At 39.0% G+C, this 24,303-nt stretch overlaps 1 protein-coding gene across 1 annotated transcript; it reads left to right on the top strand.

Moving 5' to 3' along the window:
* Positions 1-7,186: 7,186 nt before the first annotated feature.
* On the top strand, positions 7,187-24,001 carry LOC103473261 (kinesin-like protein KIF2A). Its single transcript, XM_008423359.3, has 21 exons — positions 7,187-7,402; positions 8,248-8,342; positions 8,724-8,843; positions 9,117-9,171; positions 10,317-10,436; positions 12,252-12,352; positions 12,725-12,820; positions 13,030-13,084; positions 13,627-13,789; positions 14,586-14,676; positions 15,177-15,240; positions 15,317-15,408; positions 15,494-15,636; positions 15,721-15,925; positions 16,887-16,997; positions 17,075-17,142; positions 18,155-18,238; positions 19,115-19,259; positions 20,503-20,604; positions 20,746-20,881; positions 21,554-24,001. Exons 1-21 carry the CDS (start codon positions 7,342-7,344, stop codon positions 21,637-21,639), a joined length of 2,193 nt encoding a protein of 730 aa, XP_008421581.1. The 5' UTR covers positions 7,187-7,341; the 3' UTR covers positions 21,640-24,001.
* Positions 24,002-24,303: the final 302 nt, after the last annotated feature.

Genomic DNA, 24,303 nt, shown 5'->3' with positions numbered 1-24,303 from the left:
TCAATCACTTCTTAGATTTTTTTTTTTTCCTTTCAAAGTTTCCTCAAAGCGCAACTACAAACTTGTATGTAATTGGAGTTTTCTGTGATAGACCAACACAAAGTAGTTCATCATTGTCAAGTGGACGGTAAAAGATTTTACTCAGATTCAACAAGAGCCAGAGAAGACGGTTTGCAGAAGCCTCATAACATCAGAGCTGAAATTCATATATGATCTCCACTCGATCTGACAGAGTTTGTGCCAAAGAATAAAGGGTAAAAATGTCATATCTGAGTAAAGTGGGGAAAGAAATATCCCGAAAATCTTGCAGCAAATGTCCAAAAATATTACTATATTGTGGAACTGAATTCAAATCCAGGCTAAAAGTTATTGCTGAAAACGTCTGAACCAAGTCCGTCTGCGTTAACGATTATCATGATTCGGAAATACATTTGCTTGAATTAAAGTGAGATATGTTAACTGAAAACCATTTAATACGTTCCAAAATTTGCATTCATAGCATAAATGCAAATTCACACTTTATTTCTGTTAGAAACAGCCTGGATTTGGATTTGAGTTGATGGTCATGTTACCCAGCAGTGCTGTACATATGGCTACATTTAGTCTCATTACAGTCTCCTTGTTTTAGCTTTGATGGGTATCACAGTAAACCAGGTCAGTGATTTAAAGACTGCTACGTCAAACACGCGATCAGCTTGTTTCAAAGATTATTTTGCTGATCTGCTCTTTGTCATTTGTTTGACGTAATCTGAACTAAAGGCCGACCTGTGTAAAGACGTGGAAAAACACAATCGGTCCAAAAAATTACGGTCAAATTACATGACCGTAATTAGCATAAGAATGTATTTAAGAGTAGGTCTGGTTTATGTACAGTAGGTATAAAAAAAAAAAGTATACACACCCTCGTTAAAATTAAAATTATATTTAACACCGTTTTATTTCCCACTTTTCTTTGCAGAAACATTCCAGATCTGTCAGACTATCTCCCCCTCTGATCCTCTCTCAAATTTTCTACTGTATTCAGGTCTGGGCTCTAGCTGGATATTTCCAAAATGTCTTTTCTTCTGGTGAAGTCATACTTTTGTTCATTAGGATAGATGCTTTGGGTTGGTGTTGTGCTACCAGATAAAGTTAATCTTAGACCTTTTATTAAAGAGGCAGTATCATGTAAAATTGAAATTTTTTTAGCTTTACATCATGTTATAATTTTACTCCTTAATCAAAATCCTGCATGTTTCCTCTTGGCCCTTCTTTTTTATCAATGTGAAGAGATGTTGAGTTTTTGATAATATCATTTTTGCTGTACTTGTGTCTTCACTGTGTTCCCTGTATATGCAGTAGCCTAAAATACTTCATGTAATTTTTCAGTTGAGTTGTTGAGGTTATAATTAACATGAATGGTCTCAAATTTTCCAGAAATATTCATCTTGGTCTTGTTTAACAAAAAAAAAAAAAAAAAAAAAACACAAGATAGAAATGGTTTTAAATAATTTAAACAGAGCTGTGTAAAGTTCTATATCCCCCATGTTGCACCTTGTTGTGACTAAAGATTACAGCAAAATAGTCTTAACAAGTCAAGTGATTGCTTTTGAAATCTGCTACATCGACAGCTGTGGCGAAAAATTCACAAGTAATTCTGCTTCATTCCCATTCCCCTGCAGTTCGTCTCTCCTGGGTCAAAAGATGGGATTCAGGAGTCAGAAGTGAGCCCGTGAAAACCTAATGAGCAAACGGGGAGACGGAGGAAAAATCTCCAAGATGAGGAGCAGAGACAGAGTGCAGCACCCGGTTCTATGGCGCCGCCCTTCGAAGTAAAGAGTCTCCCCAAGTAGAAGTCGCTTTCTCCACTTCTAGCCCGAAAACCTGCATCCCAACCTTCACACACGCCGTTCATTTCGTCGTACGGAGAAGACAAGCAGGAATATATTTTTATGCTTAAGTGAACAGTGGTTGAGGTTAATAGGAAGTTTTGGGGGGTTTTTTCACAAAATGACTTGAGGACATGAGAAGCCGTCCGGCTCTGACCGCCAGCGATTCCCTGGAGAGACGTTGCAGCTTCATTGAACAGGACTAAGGGTCCATTGTTGCCAGAAGCCATTACCCACTGAAGCCTCCTCCTCTGTCACGCGGCCTCTGCCATGAAAATGAAATCAGTAAAATGGACGGTAATTTGATTGCCCCCTGTGCCCCTCCTTTTGCCCCCAATGAGAAGTGTTCTGACCTCCCTGGCCCGGTTACCCCGCCCAGACCCTCACGTAGGACAGTCAGTTTTAATTACCTGTGGGTGGACTGTCACAGGCAGACCATGTGATTTCATCTTATAGCTATAGAAACAGTATGTTTCATAAAAATCCAAACAGAGGGTGTTTGGATTTTTTTCTGAAAAATAGGCATTTTCTTTCTGGTTTTGGAGCTTTAACTTATCTACTGTTCTGCCTTAAGCAAGAACTGTGTTTGGAGACAGATGGAGGAAAAAGGACATTTATTCCTGTCTGGTTTACAAACTTTTCTGTCGGCCTCTATATGTAACTTCTTCTTGATGTTTGCAGTCTGGTCTTGGATCATTTTTATTCTGATTTGCTTTTCCCTGATAAGCTGGATAGTACAGAGTCTACATCGGTGCATTAGGGTCGTTGTAGATAGGAGAAAAAAAGGAGTACATTTCTGCTACAAGACTCAGAAATTCTAAAAAAAAAACTTGGAATTTTTGTGCTCCAAAAGTCGGAGCAGTTACGAGAGGGAAAAACTAAGAACATTTTTGAAATTCGAAAATTTTCAACCTAATAAACTCAGAAAATGTTCAAGATTTTTCTAGAAAAAACTGGTACATTTTCTGATTTTTTTCCTGTCAAAAAGTAAAAAAAAAAAATTTTTTCCAAATGTTACATTTTTGAATCTCAAAAGTTTACAAGTTTCTTTAGAAAATTTCTGATATTAATCTCTAAATTTCAGTTTTTTTCTGTAAATTTTCAGAAATTTTCAGAAAACAATGATGATCATTGTTTGCATTCAGTGCCGTTGCACTGAGCCCTCTAGTGCAGTGGTCCCCAACCCCCGGTCCGCGGACCAGTACCGGTCCGTGGACCAATTGGTACCGGGTCGCGCAAGAAATAATTAAATATGTCCTTTTTATGTATTATTTGAGTCTGTAGGATCTTTTATTTTGAAAATCCTTTAACCGGATTCTCTCGGTTACTTGCACGCCAACGCTGAATGGATTTATCCCGGACCGGTAGGTGAGTCCCACATTACAAACCCGCTCTGCGTAACATGCGGCGACCGGCTGCTAATGAGGCAATGAAGCTTCAAGCTGCTTTGCCACGTAGAGACCAAGCAGACTGTGGATATAAGTAAGACTTCAGGTGTTATTGTCTCTCATCACTCCCAGATGGAACCGTCTCGTTGCAGAGAAACAAGCTCGGGGCTCCCGTTAGTCATTATCGTAAGTTAAAATTTTCACGAAAGTAAAATGTTCGTTTTTGTGGCGCATCTGTATCTTATTTTGAAGGGATATGTAAATGTTACCATAGTGACCAGAGGTCAGAGACCGTTTGGGCAGTGGTCAAGAGGAGATGAGTGGAGCTTGTGAGTATTAAGTCTGGTTTAGATGGAAAGATTTAAGAATTGGCGGCCGATTCTCCAAACCTCTGTGACCACAGAGCTGATAAAAGTCCAACAGGTTCGATCGGTTCGTGTCTCCAAGGCAGGAGCAACACGAACTGATTCTAGTCACGAACATCGCGATTCCAGAAGAAAATCCACAAAACTGCCAACATAGCATACGGGAATTTAGAATAACCAAACACTGATGACGATGTAGAAGCAAAGGTGACAGTTTGTGGAGTCATTTTAAGAGATAAAAGACATAACAAAAAGAAAAGGCGGTGGATAAAAGACGACGGGAGCAGCCGCTCTATTTGCTGCACTATGATTTGGAGGTAACTGTGTTTTTTCATGGTTAACATTTTAGTAGAAAATCAAGAAATTTTGCTCACATTTGTAATGGAAACGTAGCTAAAGACCAACATATTTGATGTGTATAGATGATTTTTGATCATGGCATTTGACAAAACGTAATGCTTATTTCCTGTTTCATAACTTTATGATATATTTAGGACGTAAAGCACTTTGAATGGCCTTGTTGCTGAAATGTGCCACACTTGAGTTAAATCTGTATCAATTTTGCTTACATGCGGATACACTCACAAGGTTTGGTGGCCATTTATAAAGTTTGAATAATCTAAGTGGATTGATGTAACATTTTAGTCTTGTATGTTACACATTACCCTTGTTATTCTTTCTCCTGCATGTCTAGTAACTTTGTTTGAGTGAAACTAGAGCAGGATGAATTGTAACATGTGGTGTATACCATCATCACAAGTGTCTACAGTTTCTCACTTTGAGCATTCGCAGCATATAAAGCACCAGAATCGTCGCCTTGACAAAGGCGACGTCGAGAAGAAGACAAGGGAAATCTCACTTCCCAGCTCCATGCTGCCACAGAGGCTTGTCATATGCACTGTCTGTGTACATCATGAATTATCCATGATTGCATTGATGCAAAGTAGACCTATTGCTTGCTGTTGCTGCACAACACGGGGGATTGGTATGTAAAATAATGCAAAGTATTCAGAGGAATACGCCTGCATGCGTTTACAGTCTGGGTTCCATCAGAGCTTTCTACCGCAGCACATTTTCTGTGATACTATAATGTGACATTAAAGCCGTTAAATCAAAGGAGCCTGCTGTCTTATTAAATGGGCAGTCTGCATGGGATGTGAGGACACCGTCCCCCACGTTGGACAGGAAGGTTTAACGTATCTGTAGATGCAGCGACAGAAGCATCTGCCTGTCTTACTCCCAATGACAGCAGCATCCATCGGCGTCGGCCACCACTATCTGAGATTTAACCATCTGTGCTTTCATTTGTTTGCTTTTGCTTTCTGCACTCTAAAAAGAAAATAGTTGAACCAACTTAATTGAATTGCTTCTGTAGGTAACAAGCAATTCAATTAAGTTTATCCAACTGAATTTATTAAATTTATCCAACTTAATTTATTAAGTTTAACCAATTTAATATATTATAATCATCCAACTCAATTTGTTAATTTATTTTTAACAAATTTATTAAGTATGTTTAAGATGACAGATTTAAGTCAGTCTTACTCAAATCATTTAGTTTACTTCAAAAATGGTAAATAAACTTACTTAGCACTTTTCCAGTCATTTTGATCACTGAAAGCACTTTACACTAGAGTCACATTCCTGCATTTATTTAATGCACAGATCAGTTGGGTGCCCAGGGGCCACATTGACATGGCAGGAGGGAGCTGGAATTGAACCGTCAACCTTCCGACCACAAGACAACTACTCAAGCCACAGTGGCTTACCAGGAAATCTGTCCCTGATAAGCTTGAGTCATAATTATTTCAAGTAAAGTCAAAGTAAAAAGTTCCTTTGGGTTAAGATTTGTAAGTTTTGAGTTAAATAAACACAAAAAAGTAAGTTGTCATAGCAAAAGCAAAAGAATTAAGTGAAAGTAATGTAAATAAGTCCATAAGATGAACTGCAGCCCAAAAACACTTTTTAGAGTGGAAGAGTTAGTGATCATGCCCATACGGTGCATTTATCGCCTTGAAACTGCCCTCTGTCTCTTTAAAAAATCCTGCTCTTTCTGAAGCTCTGCCTTCAAGAAATCATCACAAGGATCCTCAGTTTACGCTTTAATAACGTTTTTAAGAGCATTGCACTGAGAAGAAGCTCCTATAATGAGCTCAGCAGTTCCATTAGGTGTTTGCTAATTGCTGCTGGCTAGTCTGAAGGGGCTGAGTGAGGGAGGGCTGCTCCATGAGGCGGATGCTTAGAAACTGCAGCTCTGAAGGCGGCTCTCGGTCCCTCTGGCCGTCTTGCATAGCTCAATTTTCTGGCCGTCTTGCATAGCTCAATTTTCATTGGTTATCATATTCAAAATGTGCAGTTTCAATACTTTACAGTTTATTTCTTTGCCATTAAAAACATACAAATTATTGCAGTACATTGATAAATTGTTAAAAGGGCATAAATAGAATATCTAGTTTTAGTGAGGGGGAAAGGTCTTTAGGGTATTAGAGCGCTGCATTACAGAGCAACAAAAATAGGAAGCAAATTCGCCCCATTTCTGTTTATTATTAACTGTCATGATCCGTGTTTCTGTGTGTTTATTTTTTTTTTAAAGTTTTTTCTGTGTGATCCTGTTCCCTGTGTGTCTCTGTCTCTGCGTCTTCCCCGTTGATTGTCCCAGGTGTGTCTCGTTTCCTTGATTACCCCGTGTGTATTTAGTCCCACCTGTTGTCTGTGTTCCTCGTCGGGTCCTTGTCTCTATTGTCCAACGTAGGTCTTCGTGGTTTGTCCTGGTCTTCGTAGCAGCCTGTGTGAGTTAGCCATTCAGTAGAACTGTTAAGACCTAAGTCGGTTTAACTATAGTAAGTCGCCTTAGTAGAACTGTTAAGACGTAAGTCGACGTCAGCTCTCTAAGCAGTCGTTTCCTGTTCAGTTGCTACCGGGGTTAGCCTCTCTCCGCTCTCCGTGCGGCTGCCTGTTTTCTTGGACAATCAAAAGAACAATCAAAGCTAAATACTAACAACAAACACCGATAACAGAGCCTTGTTGTATTATGAGTATACATTTATTAAACATGTAGAGGAACCGGTGCTTTTCCGCCTGAAGGCTTCTGCTGCCATCTTGTGCTTAAGTCCAAGTAATCACTGTTTTTTCTTCTCTCATCATACTGTAAGTGTGCTGTACAATAAAAACAATGCCTCCTGATGTAGAATTGAAACTATAACCATTAAACTGAAATACATTTGATTTTGTAATTATGTCATTTATGTGAATTGTTTTAATTTTGGTCTAAAATACCAAAAACGTCTCATATTTCTTTCATCTGATTGTAATTTCTTAATGTTGATTGATATTGGGTAACCTTTTACCAAATCCTTTTTTCTTTCATGGCTACTTTTTAATTTTGTTCAAATAAAAATATAGTGAAGTATTCTTACTTGAGTACAATTTCTGTTGTGGTTTTATGCCAGAACAAAAAATATTAAGTAGTCGTTTTAAGTTGTTTAAAATAACTTTCGTAAGACAAACAGAAGGTGGCCATGTTGGCTGAAATCCTCTGTAAGCAGGTGAGGACTAACGGAGGATGCTAGAGGTTTGGCGAGAGATGCGCGCATGCGCACCAGCTCCTCTCCTCTCTCCTCTCCGCTGCCTCTCCTTTGACTGGCCGCCAGTGACCTCTCAGTCTCCGCAGCATTGCACAAAGTGGACTGGGTGACAAGGCGAAGACGACACGGGAGAGAAATGGCCGGGATTTTCGGGAAGATATTCGTGGGCATTTACGTGGAAATAAAGCGAAGCGACGGTACGTGGCCGGCCCAGCAGCGCGCGCACACGCCGCTCCATCCGGCTGGTCCGGAGGAGAGGAGCGAGCAGAACCGACGGCTTCTTGGCTAGCTAATGCAAGCTGGTCACATTAACACTTTCTCCGGGTTGTAGTGTTAAAGAGCTGCGCGGTGTGAGCCGGAAAGGCCTGTAAACATACGGCTGTTCCGCTCCTCCGCCCCGTACTGTCGCATGTTTGTCATGCAGTCTGAAGCCGGTAGGCCTGCGGGGCAGCAGACCGACAGCCAGCCAGTAAGGCGGGCGGGTCCGTCCACCTGCGCGGCTGTCCGGCTGTGAACGGGATGAACACCTGCCCCGCTGCCTCTGCGTCACGGCATTAAAACCTCCGGTGTGGGACGGGGTGTATTCATCCACCGTTCTGCACTGCAGCATCCAGCTGTGGCCTTTGAATGCTGGGCTGAAGGATGGCTGCATGGGCCTCTCCCCTCTCACTTCACTATACCTCATTAAAAGAAGAAAAACAGAAACAGCTGATCCCTGCTGGGTTTGGCCTCACTACTGTCTCCCCTATGATGATTTTAGCTTAAAGCAGCTGATTAGCTTGAGCAGCAAATTAATTGACTGACAGGGAAAAGTCACATCAGCCACACCCATTGGCATCATGATGGTTATTAATAAAATTACATCCTGAAACACTTTGATTTAGCTTATTTTCTGTTAATCAAACACAACAAATGAAAGCTTGTAAAAAGATGAACATGGTTTGCACTAAACCGGCTGGTTTAGTTTGGATTTGACTTTAAGGACCCAGCAGCATCTGCAGTCCTGCATCAGAATTTACCTGTGTCTGCATCCTCACCACAGGGCGAATACACCAGGCCATGGTCACGTCCTTACACGAAGACAATGAGAGTGTGACGGTGGAGTGGATAGAGAACGGAGACACCAAGGGGAAGGAGGTACACCTGCCGCTGCTCTGAGTTGTGTTTTATCACTAAGTCAAATTTATCATGATCTGAAACGCACTAGTCATGGCGCTTAAAATCCCTTAAAATGCATTAATTTCAGTTCACAATTTTCAAGGTTTGGAATGCGATTTCTATATAAAAACAGAAAGAGAAGCTTTTGGAAATAAAAAAAACAAAGACATCATGTGTGAAAATAAACTTTTTAAACTTGACAGTATAAAATATTATGTGCCACAGTGGATCATAAATGTTCTGGGTTAGAGCTGCTCCCATTCCTAAACTTTGCCACCAAACTCATTGTAATTGTTCCATTCTGGCTTTATTTCAGCTCTCACACAGATAAACAGCTTGTGGTCGTCTTGTGTTCCTCAGATCGACCTGGAGAGCATCTTCGCTTTGAATCCAGATATCGTTCCTGATGAAGAAATACCTCAGAGTCCCGAGGCTCCTCTTCCTCCGTCTAGCATCACTAAAGCCAGCAAAGTCCCCAAGGTCTGCTCTTTACTTAACAACAGACCGTCATAAAAATGTCCTATTTTTAGGTTAATGTGTGGAATTTCAAAAAAACCTGCCACTGCAACTATTTAATACAATTTATGGCATAAATTCATTATTTTAAACTAAGAAAAGATTCATTTTCTTAGGTTTAAACTTTCAGTCTATACTCTTGCATCCATGACAGAAGCGTACGACTTCCTGGGTGTGTTTTATTCAGCATGCGTGCTTCTTTTTTTATCGAACGTTTGACTTTTGTTACATTTTTAGACCCGACGGATCACAGCGATACCTAAACCTGAAAATGCTCCACGGGAGAACAGAGGTATGTTTGACCCACTGACTGAGTCTTGAGTGGTGTCGGTTTCCATTTTGAATACTCCCACTGTTGTTAGTTAAGGAAATATTGACACCCTGCTGTTACTGGACACTTTCTGGTGAAGTTAGAGAAAAATGTCTGTTTATGGAAGATGGAGAAAGTCAAAATTTGATACCCTGATGTATGATTTTGTAAATCAGAAACGTGGCTGCGTGTAATGAAATATTTTTGTGAACAAGTGAGTTAGTTTATTTCAGAACTTTGCACAAATCTATAGTAGTTGCGTTTACGTTTCAAATGTGCACAAATCTTGGCAAAAGAAAACAAAATCTGCTTCTGTTGAAAAAAACTCAAGTTCGCTATTGCATTGTTTTTATAAATAAGAAATACATTTAAATCACACATGAATAAGTGTGTTAATGCAATAAGTCATTAAAAAAACGCTGCGCCGTCATCCTCCAGCTACTTCCTGTTGTCGTCGTCTTCGTCGTTTTCTCCAGTAGTAGCATCCAGTTGTTGATCATGTGACTCATGAGTCAATAAAAAGTGTTTCCATTGCAGCTTTGCAGTTTTACCTGTCAGCTACAACCTGTTCATGCTAATGTGTGCTATATTCACTGATCAGGAAAAAAAGGTGGGATTTGAATAATCACTAATAATTGTTGATCAGGTATAAAATCATTTAATTCCAGTCACTCTGATTGGTTTATTGTATGTAAATTTATTTTATTCAACTGCTGGAATATCTCAGATTGTTGCCCTGTGGTGTCGTATTAAAGTTAGCTGAAGATGCTCTCTACGTGTCAGTCCTAATAGCATTTATGGAGTACAGTGGTGAACATGTAAACATGTGTTGTTTAAATTATAGATTAGTTTTGTTAGAATTTATAGTGAGAAAACATGATTAATCTAGAACATTCTCCTTGAAACAACAATTTTTTGTCCAAGTTCTGTAGATTTTATAGATTTTTCTTTATAGACTAAAGTCAGACGATTCATATTCGATTCGTCATGATTAATCCGATTAATCGATCAATCGATTCAGCCCTAACTAGATAATGCTGATCTCAGAATTTGAAGTTCAACTTTTTTGTCATTTCTGGTTCTTTTCCAATCTGTGACGACGACCAACGCTCTGCTGTGCTCTGCAGCTGCAGCGGTGGGAACGACCCGGGCCCGTCCCAGCCAGCACAGTCAGGCTGCAGAACCCCCCCCGCCCTCCATCACCCCCCAGCCTGCAGTGAAGGAGACTCTGATGCAGCAGCAGAACGGTAACATGCTCGGTCGGGGCACAGCGCACGGTTCTGTTTTGGTTCTGAGTGGTGCGTCCGGCCCCTCTGTTGTTGTGTTCTGGTGCGGTCCCATCCAGTGATGTCATGCTCCCAGTCCCAGACAGCTGGGCTTCATCTAGTCAAAGCCTCTTTCACTGCCGGTGCAGTCATACTGCAGCGCTTGTTTCAGTTCCTGCTGTTTGGACGGCTAACATGTGGATACAAAAAGAAACTCATCAAGATGCAGCTCTTGCAACTTTTTAATAATTGTACATCTTGTTAAATCCTGTAACTAAAGGAAAATGTTGAAGTTTAATTTGTTTCTTTTTACTGTTGTATGATTTTTCTATTTGTTGAGTCATTTAAATGTGACACAAGCTGCTCATCGTTTCTCAGTACTATTAGAGTCAGAATCTAAATCTATGTAAGGTCAAGTCAACCTCAGATGGTCTGGGCTTTTTTCTATGCTATGTTTCCAGAAATCCTTTTTTCCCCGGTTTTATAAATTAGTTGTAGATAAAAGTTACATTTTGAGCTCATCTTTTGCCTTCTTGGGCCGCATTATGTGTAAATCAAATGTTCATAAACCAACAAGTACATATAAAGATTCATAGAAACCAGAGAGAGACAATAGACAAAGAAAATGGTTATTTTATTTATTGATTATTTTGACAATTATTTTGATGATTAACCAGTTATTGTGGTGATTAGTCCATTAATCAGATAACAATATTGACACGTTCTGCAGCTTTCTCATTTAACCACTTCAGCTTATTTTATGCAACTTTAGAAATTCATTTAAAGATGCAATTAAACCATAATTCAATTCCTTTTTTTAAATAAGAAACATTTTATTGCCTAAAGTGCAAAAGCGCAACATTCCTTTAGTTTATTCTGGATCATTCATAGCAAAGGATGCATCTGCAGCTAAAATTATATCAAACATCAACATGCCAAAAGCTTTGCCCTTTCTGCTTGACTTATTAGTAGGGCTGATCTGGTGATTGTTTATTGATTAATCAATTAATAATTGGATAACAGAAAGTGCTTAATAAGAGAATTTTTACACACAAAGGCTGTTTATCTTAATTGCAAACTATGCATATTTTTTGTTCAGTTTTGGCTTCGTTACAGCTCTGATTATGTTACTCTTTGAGCAAATTGCCTTATTTTCAGTCTGTATACCTCAGTTAGTAATTAATCGTTATTTAGTTACGTACACAGCGTTTTTGAAAATGAGAATTTATTCTCAATCAATTTACCTAGATAATGTGGAATTGACTTTTTTGAGCTGCACATTGTGCTATAATGTGATTCTGTCATCAAAATCATAGCTGGAGTCTTGCTTTGATTCTTTCATGCATGTTTAAGAAATCCTTTAATCTCCCATGGCAACCATTCAGCTGTGCAAAACACTTGGAGGGGACTGAGCTCCGCCTTCAAAGACAAAGCTCCTCCCCCTCTCAGCTCCTTCAGACTAGCCAGCAGCAATTAGCAAACCCCTGGTGGAACTGAACATCAACTGAGCTCATTATAGGAGCTACTTCTCAGTGAAATGCTGGTAAAAGCTTTGTTAAAGGGTTAATGGAGGAGCCATGTTGTGGTGACTTCCTGGAGGCGGAACTTCAGAAAGAGCAGGAGTTTCTTAAAGAGACAGAGGCCTAATTGTTTTTAAATTATATTTTTTATAACAACTTAAGGTGCTATAATAATTGCATATGTACCTGGAAAATACATAATGCTGCCCTTTAAGTAAATGTTAAATAAAATAATAAAGGTTAAATGAAATGAAATTCATTGATTTGTCATTTCCAGCACGAAGAAAATCCAACTGTGTGAAGGAAGTGGAGAAACTGCAGGAGCAACGAGAGAAGAGACGTCTGCAGCAGCAAGAGCTCAGAGAGAAGAGGGCACAGGTGAGGACAGAACACACTCACACACATTCATTCACTGATAGTTGATTATAGAGACGTGCAGCAAAGAGGAAAGGAGGTTGTTTGTGAAGGAAGGATTCTTTCTGTTTTACTGGTTTAAACAAATCCGTTCCTTATTTTCTATCTGCTTACAGAGAGAACTGTTGTCTTCTAGACATAATCAGGACTGATAAAACAAGTGGACTGATTTTTAAAAAAACCTACTTAAAGTGAAAAGTAAACCAGAGTCCACTAGTCCTGACATTCAAAAACCCTTGCAAAGTAAAAAAAACAACAACAAAAAAACATATTTTTATGGTAGTAAGACAGGCTGATTTCTTTGTTGTGGTTTTTCTCCTTTCTGTCTCGCTGCAGGAGGTCGACGTCAATCTACCCAACTATGAGATCATGTGCATGATCAGAGACTTCAGGGCCAGCCTGGACTACAGACCTTTAACTTCCAATGATGCTGTGAGTCAGAAACACTGCACAGGTTGTGCAGGGAAAGCAGGAGATGCTGCAGATATGGAGCCAGAGGATGATTAGAGGAAAAGAGGCAGTGGAGTAGTTCTAAAGGACAAAATAGATTCAAGAATGAAAATGATTTCAAGGAATAATAGATGAGGAAAAAGAGGACATAAACAGAGGAAATTAAATGGAGAATGATTTTTCTGTTTCAGATTGAGGAGCACAGGATCTGTGTGTGTGTTCGCGCTCGTCCCCTAAATAAAAAAGGTAAGATGAGCGTGTTCAGACCGTTTTATAATAAACTGTGCTACCGTGTCTGAGTTAATAGTTAAACCTTGTGCTGTAGCTGAGCTTCAACAGTCAAACTCACACATGATTTCACTAGAGACAGGAAGCAGATGTTGTTGCCATGGATACAGCATTCTGTAGACCCTGAGGAAAAAAAGCTCTCAATACAGAACAAAGAAATGACAGTTTGTAATAAAATACATTCTCCTAGGTGATAGTTATCATATCATTCACTCACATGGCCTGGTTTGAGATTCACATGGTAGGATAATCATGAGTAAAAATGTTGCAGCTTATGAATCACAATATTGAAAATAAAACATTAACACATACTTCTTTTATTTAAAAAAAGAAAAACAATAATCCTTACTACTGCTGCTACGACAATATACTCATTGTTCTAATTGATGTTGTAAATGTGACATTTATTATTTCAATCTTGATTCATACTTGACACAAAAATAAACAACATGGACTTGTTAAATGTATGTGTGTAATCAAAGCCTGTGCTCCCTCCTCAGAGTTATCAGTGAAGGATCTGGATGTGATCACCATTCCCAGTAAGGATGTGGTGATGGTCCATGAGCCGAAGCAGAAAGTGGACCTGACCCGCTTCCTGGAGAACCAGACGTTCCGATTCGACTACGCCTTCGACAAGAGTTCCACCAATGAAATGGTTTACAGGTGTGTCTGGGTTTTTTTGTTTTTTCATAGCCAGACGTCCATCAGACAGCCCCTGCAGATGACTGTTTTTTGGGGGGAGTTTTACGATCAATATAGTTGATTTTGTTTAGAAATATTTGCATGGATGAATTTTGCGATATTTATTTCAAGCTAAAACCAGTCCAACATCTACATGAAGAAAAAGTAACAAGCAGACAGATGGAACACTTAAACATTTTTATTCTTTAAAGAGCTTAAGTAGCTCACAAACTAGGCAGCAGTGTAGAAGAAGTAAGAAATATTCCCATCTGCTGGTGGGAGTTAGTCATTTAAACTCAATATTTTTGACAATTTCTTGTGAAAAAATTGCAATAAACTCACAATTATGGATTTGCATGTGGGAATTTTTTTAATTTTACGCAAATTTCCGCAATGATGGAATCGTGAAAAACTGGAGGGACCACTAGACAATTTCAGATTTCTAAGTTTGAAAGTTTTTGACTTGCAAAAATACAACTTTGCTTGATAAGGGTAAACCTTCCTGATTACACCGGATGCTTCAGTATGTTTGAATGCTCTCTATAATTTGTCTGAATTGATTTTAAACACCCCACCGGTGCTAAGAAGGACAAACTATGATATTTACATTCCTGGGGAATATTTAAAGCTATTAGAACAAGTGTGGTGCATTCACTGGCCAGAAAAAAGCCAGATTTTTGAGATTCGCCAATCATTGGAATATTTTCCAATTCAGGTCAAAAGAGAAGTTCTCAGGTTTGTATTTGTTTTGCTGCTAACAGGTTCTTCTGTGCTGCAGGTTTACGGCCCAGCCGCTGGTAGAGACCATTTTTGAGAGAGGAATGGCCACCTGCTTCGCGTACGGACAAACAGGAAGTGGAAAAACACACGTGAGGGCTTTCATGTGAACCTGAAATAACTACATTATTTTAGTCATCGATTAATCTATCAATTATTCCAACGACTGATCAATTATTCTGGTGATTAATCGATTAATTGTTGTGACGATTAATCAGATAGAAAAAGTTGGCACATTCTGTTGATTGCTAATTTAAGCATTTTTCATACAATAATAGAAAAACATTAAAAGATGCCACTTGATGAGTTTAGAGTACAACAGATTCACAGACAGGATTTGATTTTTATTGCAAAATATTATTTTTTTTAATTACAGTTTTGGTTTACAACTTAATCACTGCTCTGAGTGAGTGAGTTCTTTCAGCAAATAGCCTTTTTTAAGCCTGTATGATGAATTTTATGATTACTTAACGACTAAACTAGTAGACGATTATCTGATCCATCATGATTGATCCGATTAATCATTTCAGCCCCATTCACAACAGTTTTCCTCTCATGTTTTTCATTCCTGTTGGACTGTGTGTGATTCCAGACAATGGGAGGAGACTTTTCTGGGAAGAACCAGGACTGCTCAAAGGGCATCTACGCACTGTCAGGTCAGTTTCTCCTGTTTCACTGCTGCGTTAAACATTTCTTCGAATTAACTGGGTTTATTTCTCATTCTCACGGCAGCCAGAGATGTTTTTCTCATGTTGAAGAAACCCGTTTATAAGAAGTTGGATCTGCAAGTTTTTGCCACATTTTTTGAGATTTACAGCGGAAAGGTTAGCGTCTCAACAACCAAAGAGCTGACTGAACCCAGAGCGGCGGAGCGGCTTAATTACACAGTACCTCTGCTTGTGTTCAAAGGTGTTCGACCTGCTAAACCGTAAAGCTAAGCTTCGGGTCCTGGAGGACGGGAAGCAGCAGGTGCAGGTGGTGGGGCTGCAGGAGAGGGAGGTGAAATGCACCGAGGAAGTCCTCAAGCTCATCGAGATGGGAAACAGCTGCAGGTGAACGCCAGAGGAGTTTAACTCTGAGCCAAACGTTGCAGTAGTTTGTTTAGAAAATATCTGACAGAGCGTTTGGGTTTCCAGGACTTCGGGTCAGACCTCAGCGAACGCTCACTCCTCTCGGAGCCACGCCGTGTTCCAGATCATTCTGCGGCGGCGAGGGAAGATGCACGGGAAGTTCTCGCTCATTGACCTGGCGGGGAACGAGAGAGGGGCCGACACGTCCAGCGCCGACCGGCAGACCCGACTGGAAGGAGCCGAGATCAACAAGAGCCTGCTGGCGCTGAAGGTCAGCGAGTCGCCGCTCCAGACGCCGCTGGCTAACCCGATTAGCTCTAACAGAGCCAGAGCAGAGAGGATTCCTATGGAGGGCTGCTCTGTGTCACTGACATGCTGGTATTCAGGTTCCTCTGAGCACATTTAGTGGAAATGCTGCAGCATCACCTGCAGGATCTATATTAAATAGAAACATTTTTAATTACATTGGTATTGGGTTTATGTCTCTCTGGAGGATGGGCAGTTTAATATGAACAGTGATGTTTTAGCAAGGAACAGAGCTTCAGCTTGAGATCAATGTTTTTTTCCATTACTTTTTTATTTTAAATCATTCTTAAATATCTTTTTATAAATGTACTTGTACACAGTAGATTATTCAGCCATCAGATTGGTGCTGTTATATCCATTTAGCTTTGTTGGAACTTTGAAAATATTCTTTAGAAATGCAGACACTGACTTTAGCGTTGGGGCCGTCTGTGCTGCTGCTATATGTTTAGCACTGAGATGCTACTATAGCTCTTAATAGCTTCACTAGGCTAACTCCGTTTAGCACAACTTGAACACAACAATAGTGTTTTCCTAAGTCCAGTCAGATCATTTTTTGAAGCAAAAATGAACCTTCAATGAGCCAAGATTTGTTGCTTGTGCATGAGATTTACAGGTGTACCAGAAATGGGCTAATACAAAGGTTCTGACCAGAACCTTTTTATGTAAAAAAAAAAAAAACTAAAAGAAAAAAAAAAAAGCAATGAATTGTGTGACATTTTTATAACATGTTAAGACCTGTGTAATTAATTGAACAACATGAACGTGCAAAAATAAATCTAAGCTAACGTGGAATTAAAAAAGAGACAATATGTAAACTGGAGCAGAGAGTCACCAGCATGCCATGCTTACTTCATTCTTCTTCAGTTTGTATAGTTAAATGCTAAATCATTTTGAGTGAATTTGGGTTTGCTGGTCTCCTGCTGTAGGAATGCATCCGCGCCCTGGGCAGGAACAAACCTCACACTCCGTTCAGAGCCAGCAAGCTGACCCAAGTCCTCAGAGACTCCTTCATTGGAGAAAATTCAAGAACATGCATGGTGAGACATCAGGAGCAAAGGACACTGCACCCACTGCTGTAAACACCCACGGCATCATCATGATTCTCTGTCTCCAGATAGCAACCATTTCTCCTGGGATGGCCTCCTGTGAAAACACATTAAATACTCTGAGATATGCCAACAGGTAAAATGAGTTTCCTTTGATTAGAAAACATTCATCTCAAATGTTTTTATGATTTTTAAGAAACTATGTCACATAGCAGAGGAGGATGGAGCAGCCAAAAATTAGACTTGAGTAAAAGTACCACTAGTTCATATTTGTACTCAAGTAAAAGTAGCTGGAAAATGACTCAAGTAAGAATGAAAAAATATTTGAGTGACCGATCAAATCATCAGTTATTTAATATTGAAAAATTACATCAATAGACAGATCAGAGTATAAAGTTATGTGGACATTTTGGTGTATCAAAAACCAAAATGAAAATAATTTATTGCAAAATAAAAAAATCTGGCCAACAAAACACTTTTTCACAACAATTTCTGTCGATATAAAACTTAGTTTATTTTATTTTACTTTTGCACAATTAAAAATACAGATGAAAGACATTAAGATAAATATTAATAAGAGTGCAAGAAGAGGCAAAAGCCCAGTGGGCTCATGTGAAGCCTCCATCCAAACAGCTTAGAAATAAATACAACATAGTCCAAGTTTACAGTCATTCATCAGCTGATCACAAATTCATAAAATATAACCATATATAAAAAATAAAAACACATCTACAGAGTATTAATGAAAATGAAAATAAAGTATGTAACAATGAAAACTTATGAAAGCTTTAACAAAAACTGCAGGTGTGTAAATTATTGGTAAAAAAAAAAAAGTTTGCTTAAATAGAGCATAGAAAAAGTTATTTTTTTCCAAAAAGTTACTCATGTAAATGTAGTTTCTACCCGACTATTTCACACATTCACAACCAGCTGCCGTCTGTCTGTCTGTCTGTCTGTCTGTCTGTCTGTCTGTCTGTCTGTCTGTCTGTCTGTCTGTCTGTCTGTCTGTCTGTCTGTCCACAGCCTCAAATACTGAACATCTGCTGTCAATATGGCTGCTCTGTTTATTATTTAATGCAACAGTTTGAGGCTGTAAACAAACTAAATATGTCTGATCCTCCTCTCTCCTCTGCCTCTTCTGTCTGCAGGGTGAAGGAGTTTGGCATCAGTCCGTCAGACATCCCCTTCTCTCAGGGCGGAGGCGGCCGCTCGGAGCTCTCACCCACTTATGAGTATGATCGCTGCACCCATTTACGTCATGCAAAACATTTCCCCCAAAGAAACATTCATTTGTCATCTCTCTCCAAGGGAAGCAGGGCAGACAAGATGCCTTCATGGTCACACGTCTGAACAGGCTGCTATTGTTATTTAAGACATCAAGAAATCAACTCAAAGTGGCAAAAAAACTGGTTCACTGAGGAGAGAATCAGACCCGCTGTGATGTCTAATAGTTTCTATGGTTGTTACCTTGGAGACAAATGTCCTAAACAAAGGATCTGCCATTTACAAACTGCTAGTTGCTTCTTTTTTCACTAATTCTAACCAGATTTTATATTTTCCTTCCTCTTTTAAACACAGTAAAAGAGACCAAAACTACTCATAAATGATGCGTTTAGTGACTGTTAGTTGAATGTGATTCAAAGCCGTCCAAAATGTTGAAATGTCAGTGGTTTACCAAATTGCCTTAACAACGTGTTCTTGCTCCTTCTGACCTTTTTGTCAAACTTTAATGTTCTTTTATTTAGAGACATTTTTTTGTGAAAGAAGACGCTTTCACTTACACTAAAGTAACGACAAGATCCTGTTAGTGAAACATGGCGGTGATAGAGCTGGCTGGAAATGGAGTTAAATCTGAAAAGTGCGGCATGATTTTCTGTTTAGCTATCTCAGTCAAATCGTTGCAGATCAGCTATAGTTACTGAGACACTTCTTTTGGTCTCTTAATCCAAAAGAATGGGGGGGAAAAAAAGTTAAATCTGTTTTAAACTTGCATTATGTTATGACTAAAGTGATTTAACTGATTTATTTCAAGACCTCACCTCCTAACTTGTGCCTTGAAGCCCCTCCTCTTCCTCCTGACGCCTCTGTAAGCTGTGATGTGTTGTCAGGATGAAGCAGCTGGCGGTGGACCCTGCAGCAGCTCTGGACGGCCACCAGGAGGGGCACATCACCCAGCTGGAGGTCCTAGAAGCCCAGTGGGGGGTCGGCAGCTCCCCGCAGAGAGACGACCTCAAGCTGCTCTGCGAACAGAACGTAAGCAAAACGTCACAAACCACAGAAGAAGAAGAAACCAAGAAAGTAGAGACAGTAGTTAAAAGTAAGTTTTTGGATCTGAACTATGAGGAAAATGCAGCAGATCACCACAAGTAGATTCATATTCAGACTTTTAATCACTTCAAATTACACACTGTAAAAAAAAACAAAAAATGTCAAACTGTGGTGGCCAGAATTTTGCAATATAAATAAAATTCTGCCAATCACAGCCGCCGGTATATGTGTAACTTTATATATAACAAACTCAATACAGTAACATTAAAGTCTACATGGTCAAACCCACGATGCATCTGGAAAGTATTTGTAGTGCTTCATATTATGTTTTGTTCATTTCTTTCCTCTTTCCTGGAAAAAGTTTTGTAAGATTTTAATTAATTTTTTCAATTTATTTATTTATTATTTGGTTTATTAATGAGGGTCCATCTGAAAATATAGTATGAGTTTATGGGGTAATCCTAATCCTTTTCTAGCGAGTTAAGATTATTGTGGTACAAAAATATGTGTTGTCATCCTTCGTTAATGTGTGTGATTTTATACTTCTATCATGTTTGAAATAAATAAAATAAAATAGAAAAGCAAGAAATTAGAGCAAGGAAGTAACATACTAGAAATAAAGTCATTATCAATTTAAAGAATCAAAACACCTTTTAGATCTGCTTTCCACATGAACAATTGGTTGCTATTTAATAGTTTTATAGATACATGGTTTATTTATTTTATCTACTTTACTTGTTACATTTATTTGTTTCTGTCACAGTTTTTACTATTGTACGTGTCTTGAGTGCCAGAAAGGCCTTTGAAATAAATGTATTATTATTATTATTATTAAAAATCGAGCTGTTTCCAGATGTTTCTGCAACTTATAAGGGTCTTTCTTTATAAAACATAAAAAGTTTTTTGTCAGTTTTGGACACGTTGGCACTCAGAGGTGCACTTGAAAATGCTTGAATTTCAATTTGGTGTTTTCAAGGTTTGGGAAGTGCTTGATTTCTGGGTAAAGTCCTTGAAAGTGCTGGATACTCATAGTCAGCATTTCATTACAGTTTTGTAATGAAATGCACAAACGTTATTTACAGTTGAGACCAGATGTTTTTAAACACCAAATAAAAAGACACACTTTTTTTTTTCTCACAGTCTGAAGTTAAATCAGACTTTATGTTGGTCAGAATGACCAAAATGATTTCATGTGAGACAGAAAGGTCTGTTTCCTGTTTGTTTTTAGGAGGAGGAGGTTTCTCCACAGCTCTTCACCTTCCATGAAGTCGTGTCTCAGCTGGTGGAGATGGAGGAGCAGGTGCTGGAGGACCACCGGGCCGTGTTCCAGGTACAGCAGTGCAGGCTTCAAGAGTTTTGATGTTTTTCTGTTGGGGGGAAAATAGAGGATAAATGTTAGGATGTTCATGTAATTACTGAGTCTGACCTGTAGATGTCAGCAGAGCGTCACAGTGCAGTTTGCTGTTGCCAGGAGTCGATCCGCTGGCTGGAGGACGAGAAGGTTCTTCTAGAGATGACGGAGGAGGTGGACTACGACGTGGAGTCTTATGCAACCCAGCTGGAGCAAATCCTGGACCAGAAGATCGACATCCTGACCGAGCTGAGGGGTAAAATGCAACGTCAGCGCTGTTATTAAACACAGTTCACCCCACGCTAAGCTAGAGATGAACCGATCTGATGTTCATATCTGTGTCGGTACCGATATTGAAACAAATTCAAGATCGGGCATCAGTGATAATGTGCCCAATCCATAGGGGGGAATCTATTCAGTCTAATTCTATGCTCTGTCTTCTGAGCGAGTTTAAATAGTTGAAAATTTGTTAGAAAATAGATTCATCTTGGAAAGTTTTGAGAGAAAAAACACTGAAATATCTGAGTTTGAAAAGTTGAAAATGTTCAGCTTTTGCAACTTGAAAATGTTTGATTTGACACTCAAATTTCAAAGGTTTTTTCAATTTCTGGCAAATTTTCAACTTTTCAAACTCAGAAATTTCTTGTTTTTTTTCTAGAAATTTTCTTAGACTAATCTCAGTCGGCCGTACTAAGCTGCCATAAGTAAAACATTAATAAATTTGTATATGAATAAAATAAGATTCCTAGATTTCTGGATTTCTAGATTTCTAGTAATGAAACCAGAAATAAACAACACCTGATAATCTTGGCATTGAATCGGTTTCAATATGGTTTCCATAAATGTTTTCATTCCAACTCTGGGATTTATTTTTACCCATTTTAAACTGTGTAACTCTTAAAATTCATGATTTTATTCCCTCTTTCAGATAAAGTCAAGTCCTTCCGCTGTGCGCTCCAAGAAGAAGAACAAGCTAGCAAACAGATAACCCCCAAGAGGCCTCGAGCGCTCTGAAGCAGCCATGATGAGGTCGCTGTACACACAGGAACAAACTGAGAAACGTTTTGACCCCTCTGCTGGTCATGCATTTCATTCCCCCCCATCCATCCGTCCTGTTAAACCAAAGAGCAGACGTGTTCTTCCATCCCCACCGTTCAGTGTTTCAGCAAGGTTTGTATGGAAGGCCGATTTGGAATTAATACACGATCTTTCCAGCATCACCTGGCATCAGAAAACGCCATCAAACGTGGAACCTGCTGTTTATTTAGCGCCACTTCCTGTTTAACATCTGGTGGTCAAAAAGTAAAACACATCGAAGCGGTTATCATTCACCTGGTAATGCTTAGCAACGGGTAATTAGTAACTCCGCCCTCTTTTGTTGATATCCAATGAAAATGTCTGAACCTTCAGAGATGCATAAAGACGATTACAAAGCCAGCCTTTGTCACCTGTAGAGGGCGCTGATGGAAGTACATGTAGGAAGAAAAGTCAGACATTACTAATCGAGCCCTGAGCTTCACTAGTTTTAAGAGATAGATAGATAGATAGATAGATAGATAGATAGATAGATAGATAGATAGATAGATAGATAGATAGATAGATAGATAGATAGATAGATAGATAGATAGATAGATAGATAGATAGATAGATAGATAGATATTTTTAAAATCTGGATCTCTTGAAAGACAAAAATTATGCACATTTTTTGCACATTTCTCCACAGTGTTTTATCATTTTTGCGGTTGCATGTAAAGATCAGACTTTCAAAATAAAGTCTCAATTTGTTGCTAGGAAAATGACCTTTTTCCTGCTCTATGTATGTTCATAGTCCAATCAAAACTTTATTACTCTGGCTGACACTTTGCTATTGACTGAACAGAATAAACTAAAATAACCCAAAGCGCTGCAATCTAATGCTCCAGTTCAGCATTAAGTGTGAACATGTGTTAAATGTCACATGTTGCCCTTTAAAGGGCAAAGTTTTTTTCATACATTGTTTTTCCTTCACTGCATGGGCACAAATAGTGACAGCAGTTCAAATTTAAAACATTGACGGTAAACCATATTGGTTTTTAATGGCTTTTACAGTAGTACTAAATGCTATGCTTGCTAATGGGGTTTAGCCTTTATTTTAAGAAAACTCTGTGTTTCAGTAGTTTTTTCAGTTTTCCGGAAGTTTGTTCCAAATTTGTGGATGCATAGAAACTGAATGCTGCTTCTCCATGTTGGTTCTGACTCTGGGGACACAAAGTAACTCTTGTTGTGACATTAGTCCTCTAATCCTGGAAATGTCCTTCATCTGGTAGAAGGTCAACTTTGTAACTGTCTTTATGTGACGCTGAATGTTCAGGTCCATCACTACATCAGCTGTAATAGATGGAGCCGTGTGTTGACTTGATGCTTTCTATTTATGTCCAAGAATAATTATTTCAGTTTGGTTTGTTTCAGGAGCCTGTAGAGATTAAATGGAAGGTCACATGTGGTTCCCCAGAGGTGACTTCTGTCCCCTCTGACAAAAATGTGTCATTAGTCTACAAGTTAATTATAATTCATTTCTGCTTATATTAATATTACAGCAGAACAACAAATTTAAAAAGTGCTTTAAAGCTGCTTAAAATAATTTTAAGCAGCCTCATTGAATAATATTTATATGACTATGTAAAGGAAACAATAAACTTTATGAAGAGATTAATATGGCACAAATTTCTGTCTGCTGTAAAACTATTGTAGATCAGCGCTCGACTTAAAAGGTCTGGTTTAGCTCCAGGGGGCGGAGTTACAAATGAATCGCCATTTGGTGTTTGTTTAGCGTCACTGGCTGGCCGCGATATACTTTTTGAACGCAAGGTGGCGCCTATTGAACGTCTATCATCTCTAAACAGCAGGTTTTCCTCTTTGTCCCGGTTATTGAACGATCCTGTGACGCTGGGAAGCGGGCTAATTAATTCCAATTCGGCCCTCCATAGAATTTGTATGCATATGTCACAAGCGCTACGTTCAAGAACAATTAAATGTGAATACGTTTTTTCTTTTGAGAGAATTTTTTATATGGTCAATCACAGCTTATCTTTATTACTATTACTGTCAATTTGTTGTTTTTGGCCAATTTTATAAACAGCGTTTTGCCATTTTGTGCAATATGTGGAGGATTCCCTTCCTGCTCTTCCCCTCATCTCAGCTCGGGGCAAACACTCTGACGTGGTGTGGAAAACGAGCCACTGTGTTTGTGACGACACGGTGTGTAAAAAGGTTTGACTGAAACTAAACTGACCTTAACTAAGCTAAAGGGGGCGCTGTAATCAGAGAGGCTACCTGCAGGACATTTCTGAAAAGTTTTTCTTTTGCCAAAATAACAATAAAAAAAGACTTCTTCTTGTTTGTTGTATGTGTCCTTTTTTTATTTACATAAAATGCCTTTTAATGTGTGGGAGCTAATAAACTATTAGATGTTCAAGTTGTTCCCGTCTTAAAAAATGCTGGAGAAATCTTTGAACAGGCTTGTGAAAGTAATAATCTCTTGGTTTGTGTCTCCTGTCTGGTTGAACAACTTGAGAAGTTTTATTCTGAAGCCCAAACTTCTCCTCGATCGCTAAATAAAAAACATTTGAACTTTTTCACAAACAACAAATCTGAGTGGAAGCACAAAATGTCAATTTCATCCAAAAGCGACAGGTTTTT

Source organism: Poecilia reticulata, chromosome 12, assembly GCF_904066995.2.
Source record: "Poecilia reticulata chromosome 12, P_reticulata-male-v2, whole genome shotgun sequence".
NCBI classification, from domain to species: Eukaryota; Metazoa; Chordata; class Actinopteri; order Cyprinodontiformes; family Poeciliidae; genus Poecilia; species Poecilia reticulata.
This window is presented reverse-complemented; position numbering and strand designations above follow the sequence as displayed.

Coding starts and splice junctions, on each gene's coding strand:
- LOC103473261 (XM_008423359.3), top strand. CDS start 7,342: ATGGCCGGGATTTTCGGGAAGATATTCGTGGGCATTTACGTGGAAATA. Junction 19,260..20,502: donor AGCTGCTCTGCGAACAGAAC/GTAAGCAAAACG, acceptor GTTTGTTTTTAG/GAGGAGGAGGTTTCTCCACA. Junction 20,605..20,745: donor ACCACCGGGCCGTGTTCCAG/GTACAGCAGTGC, acceptor TGCTGTTGCCAG/GAGTCGATCCGCTGGCTGGA.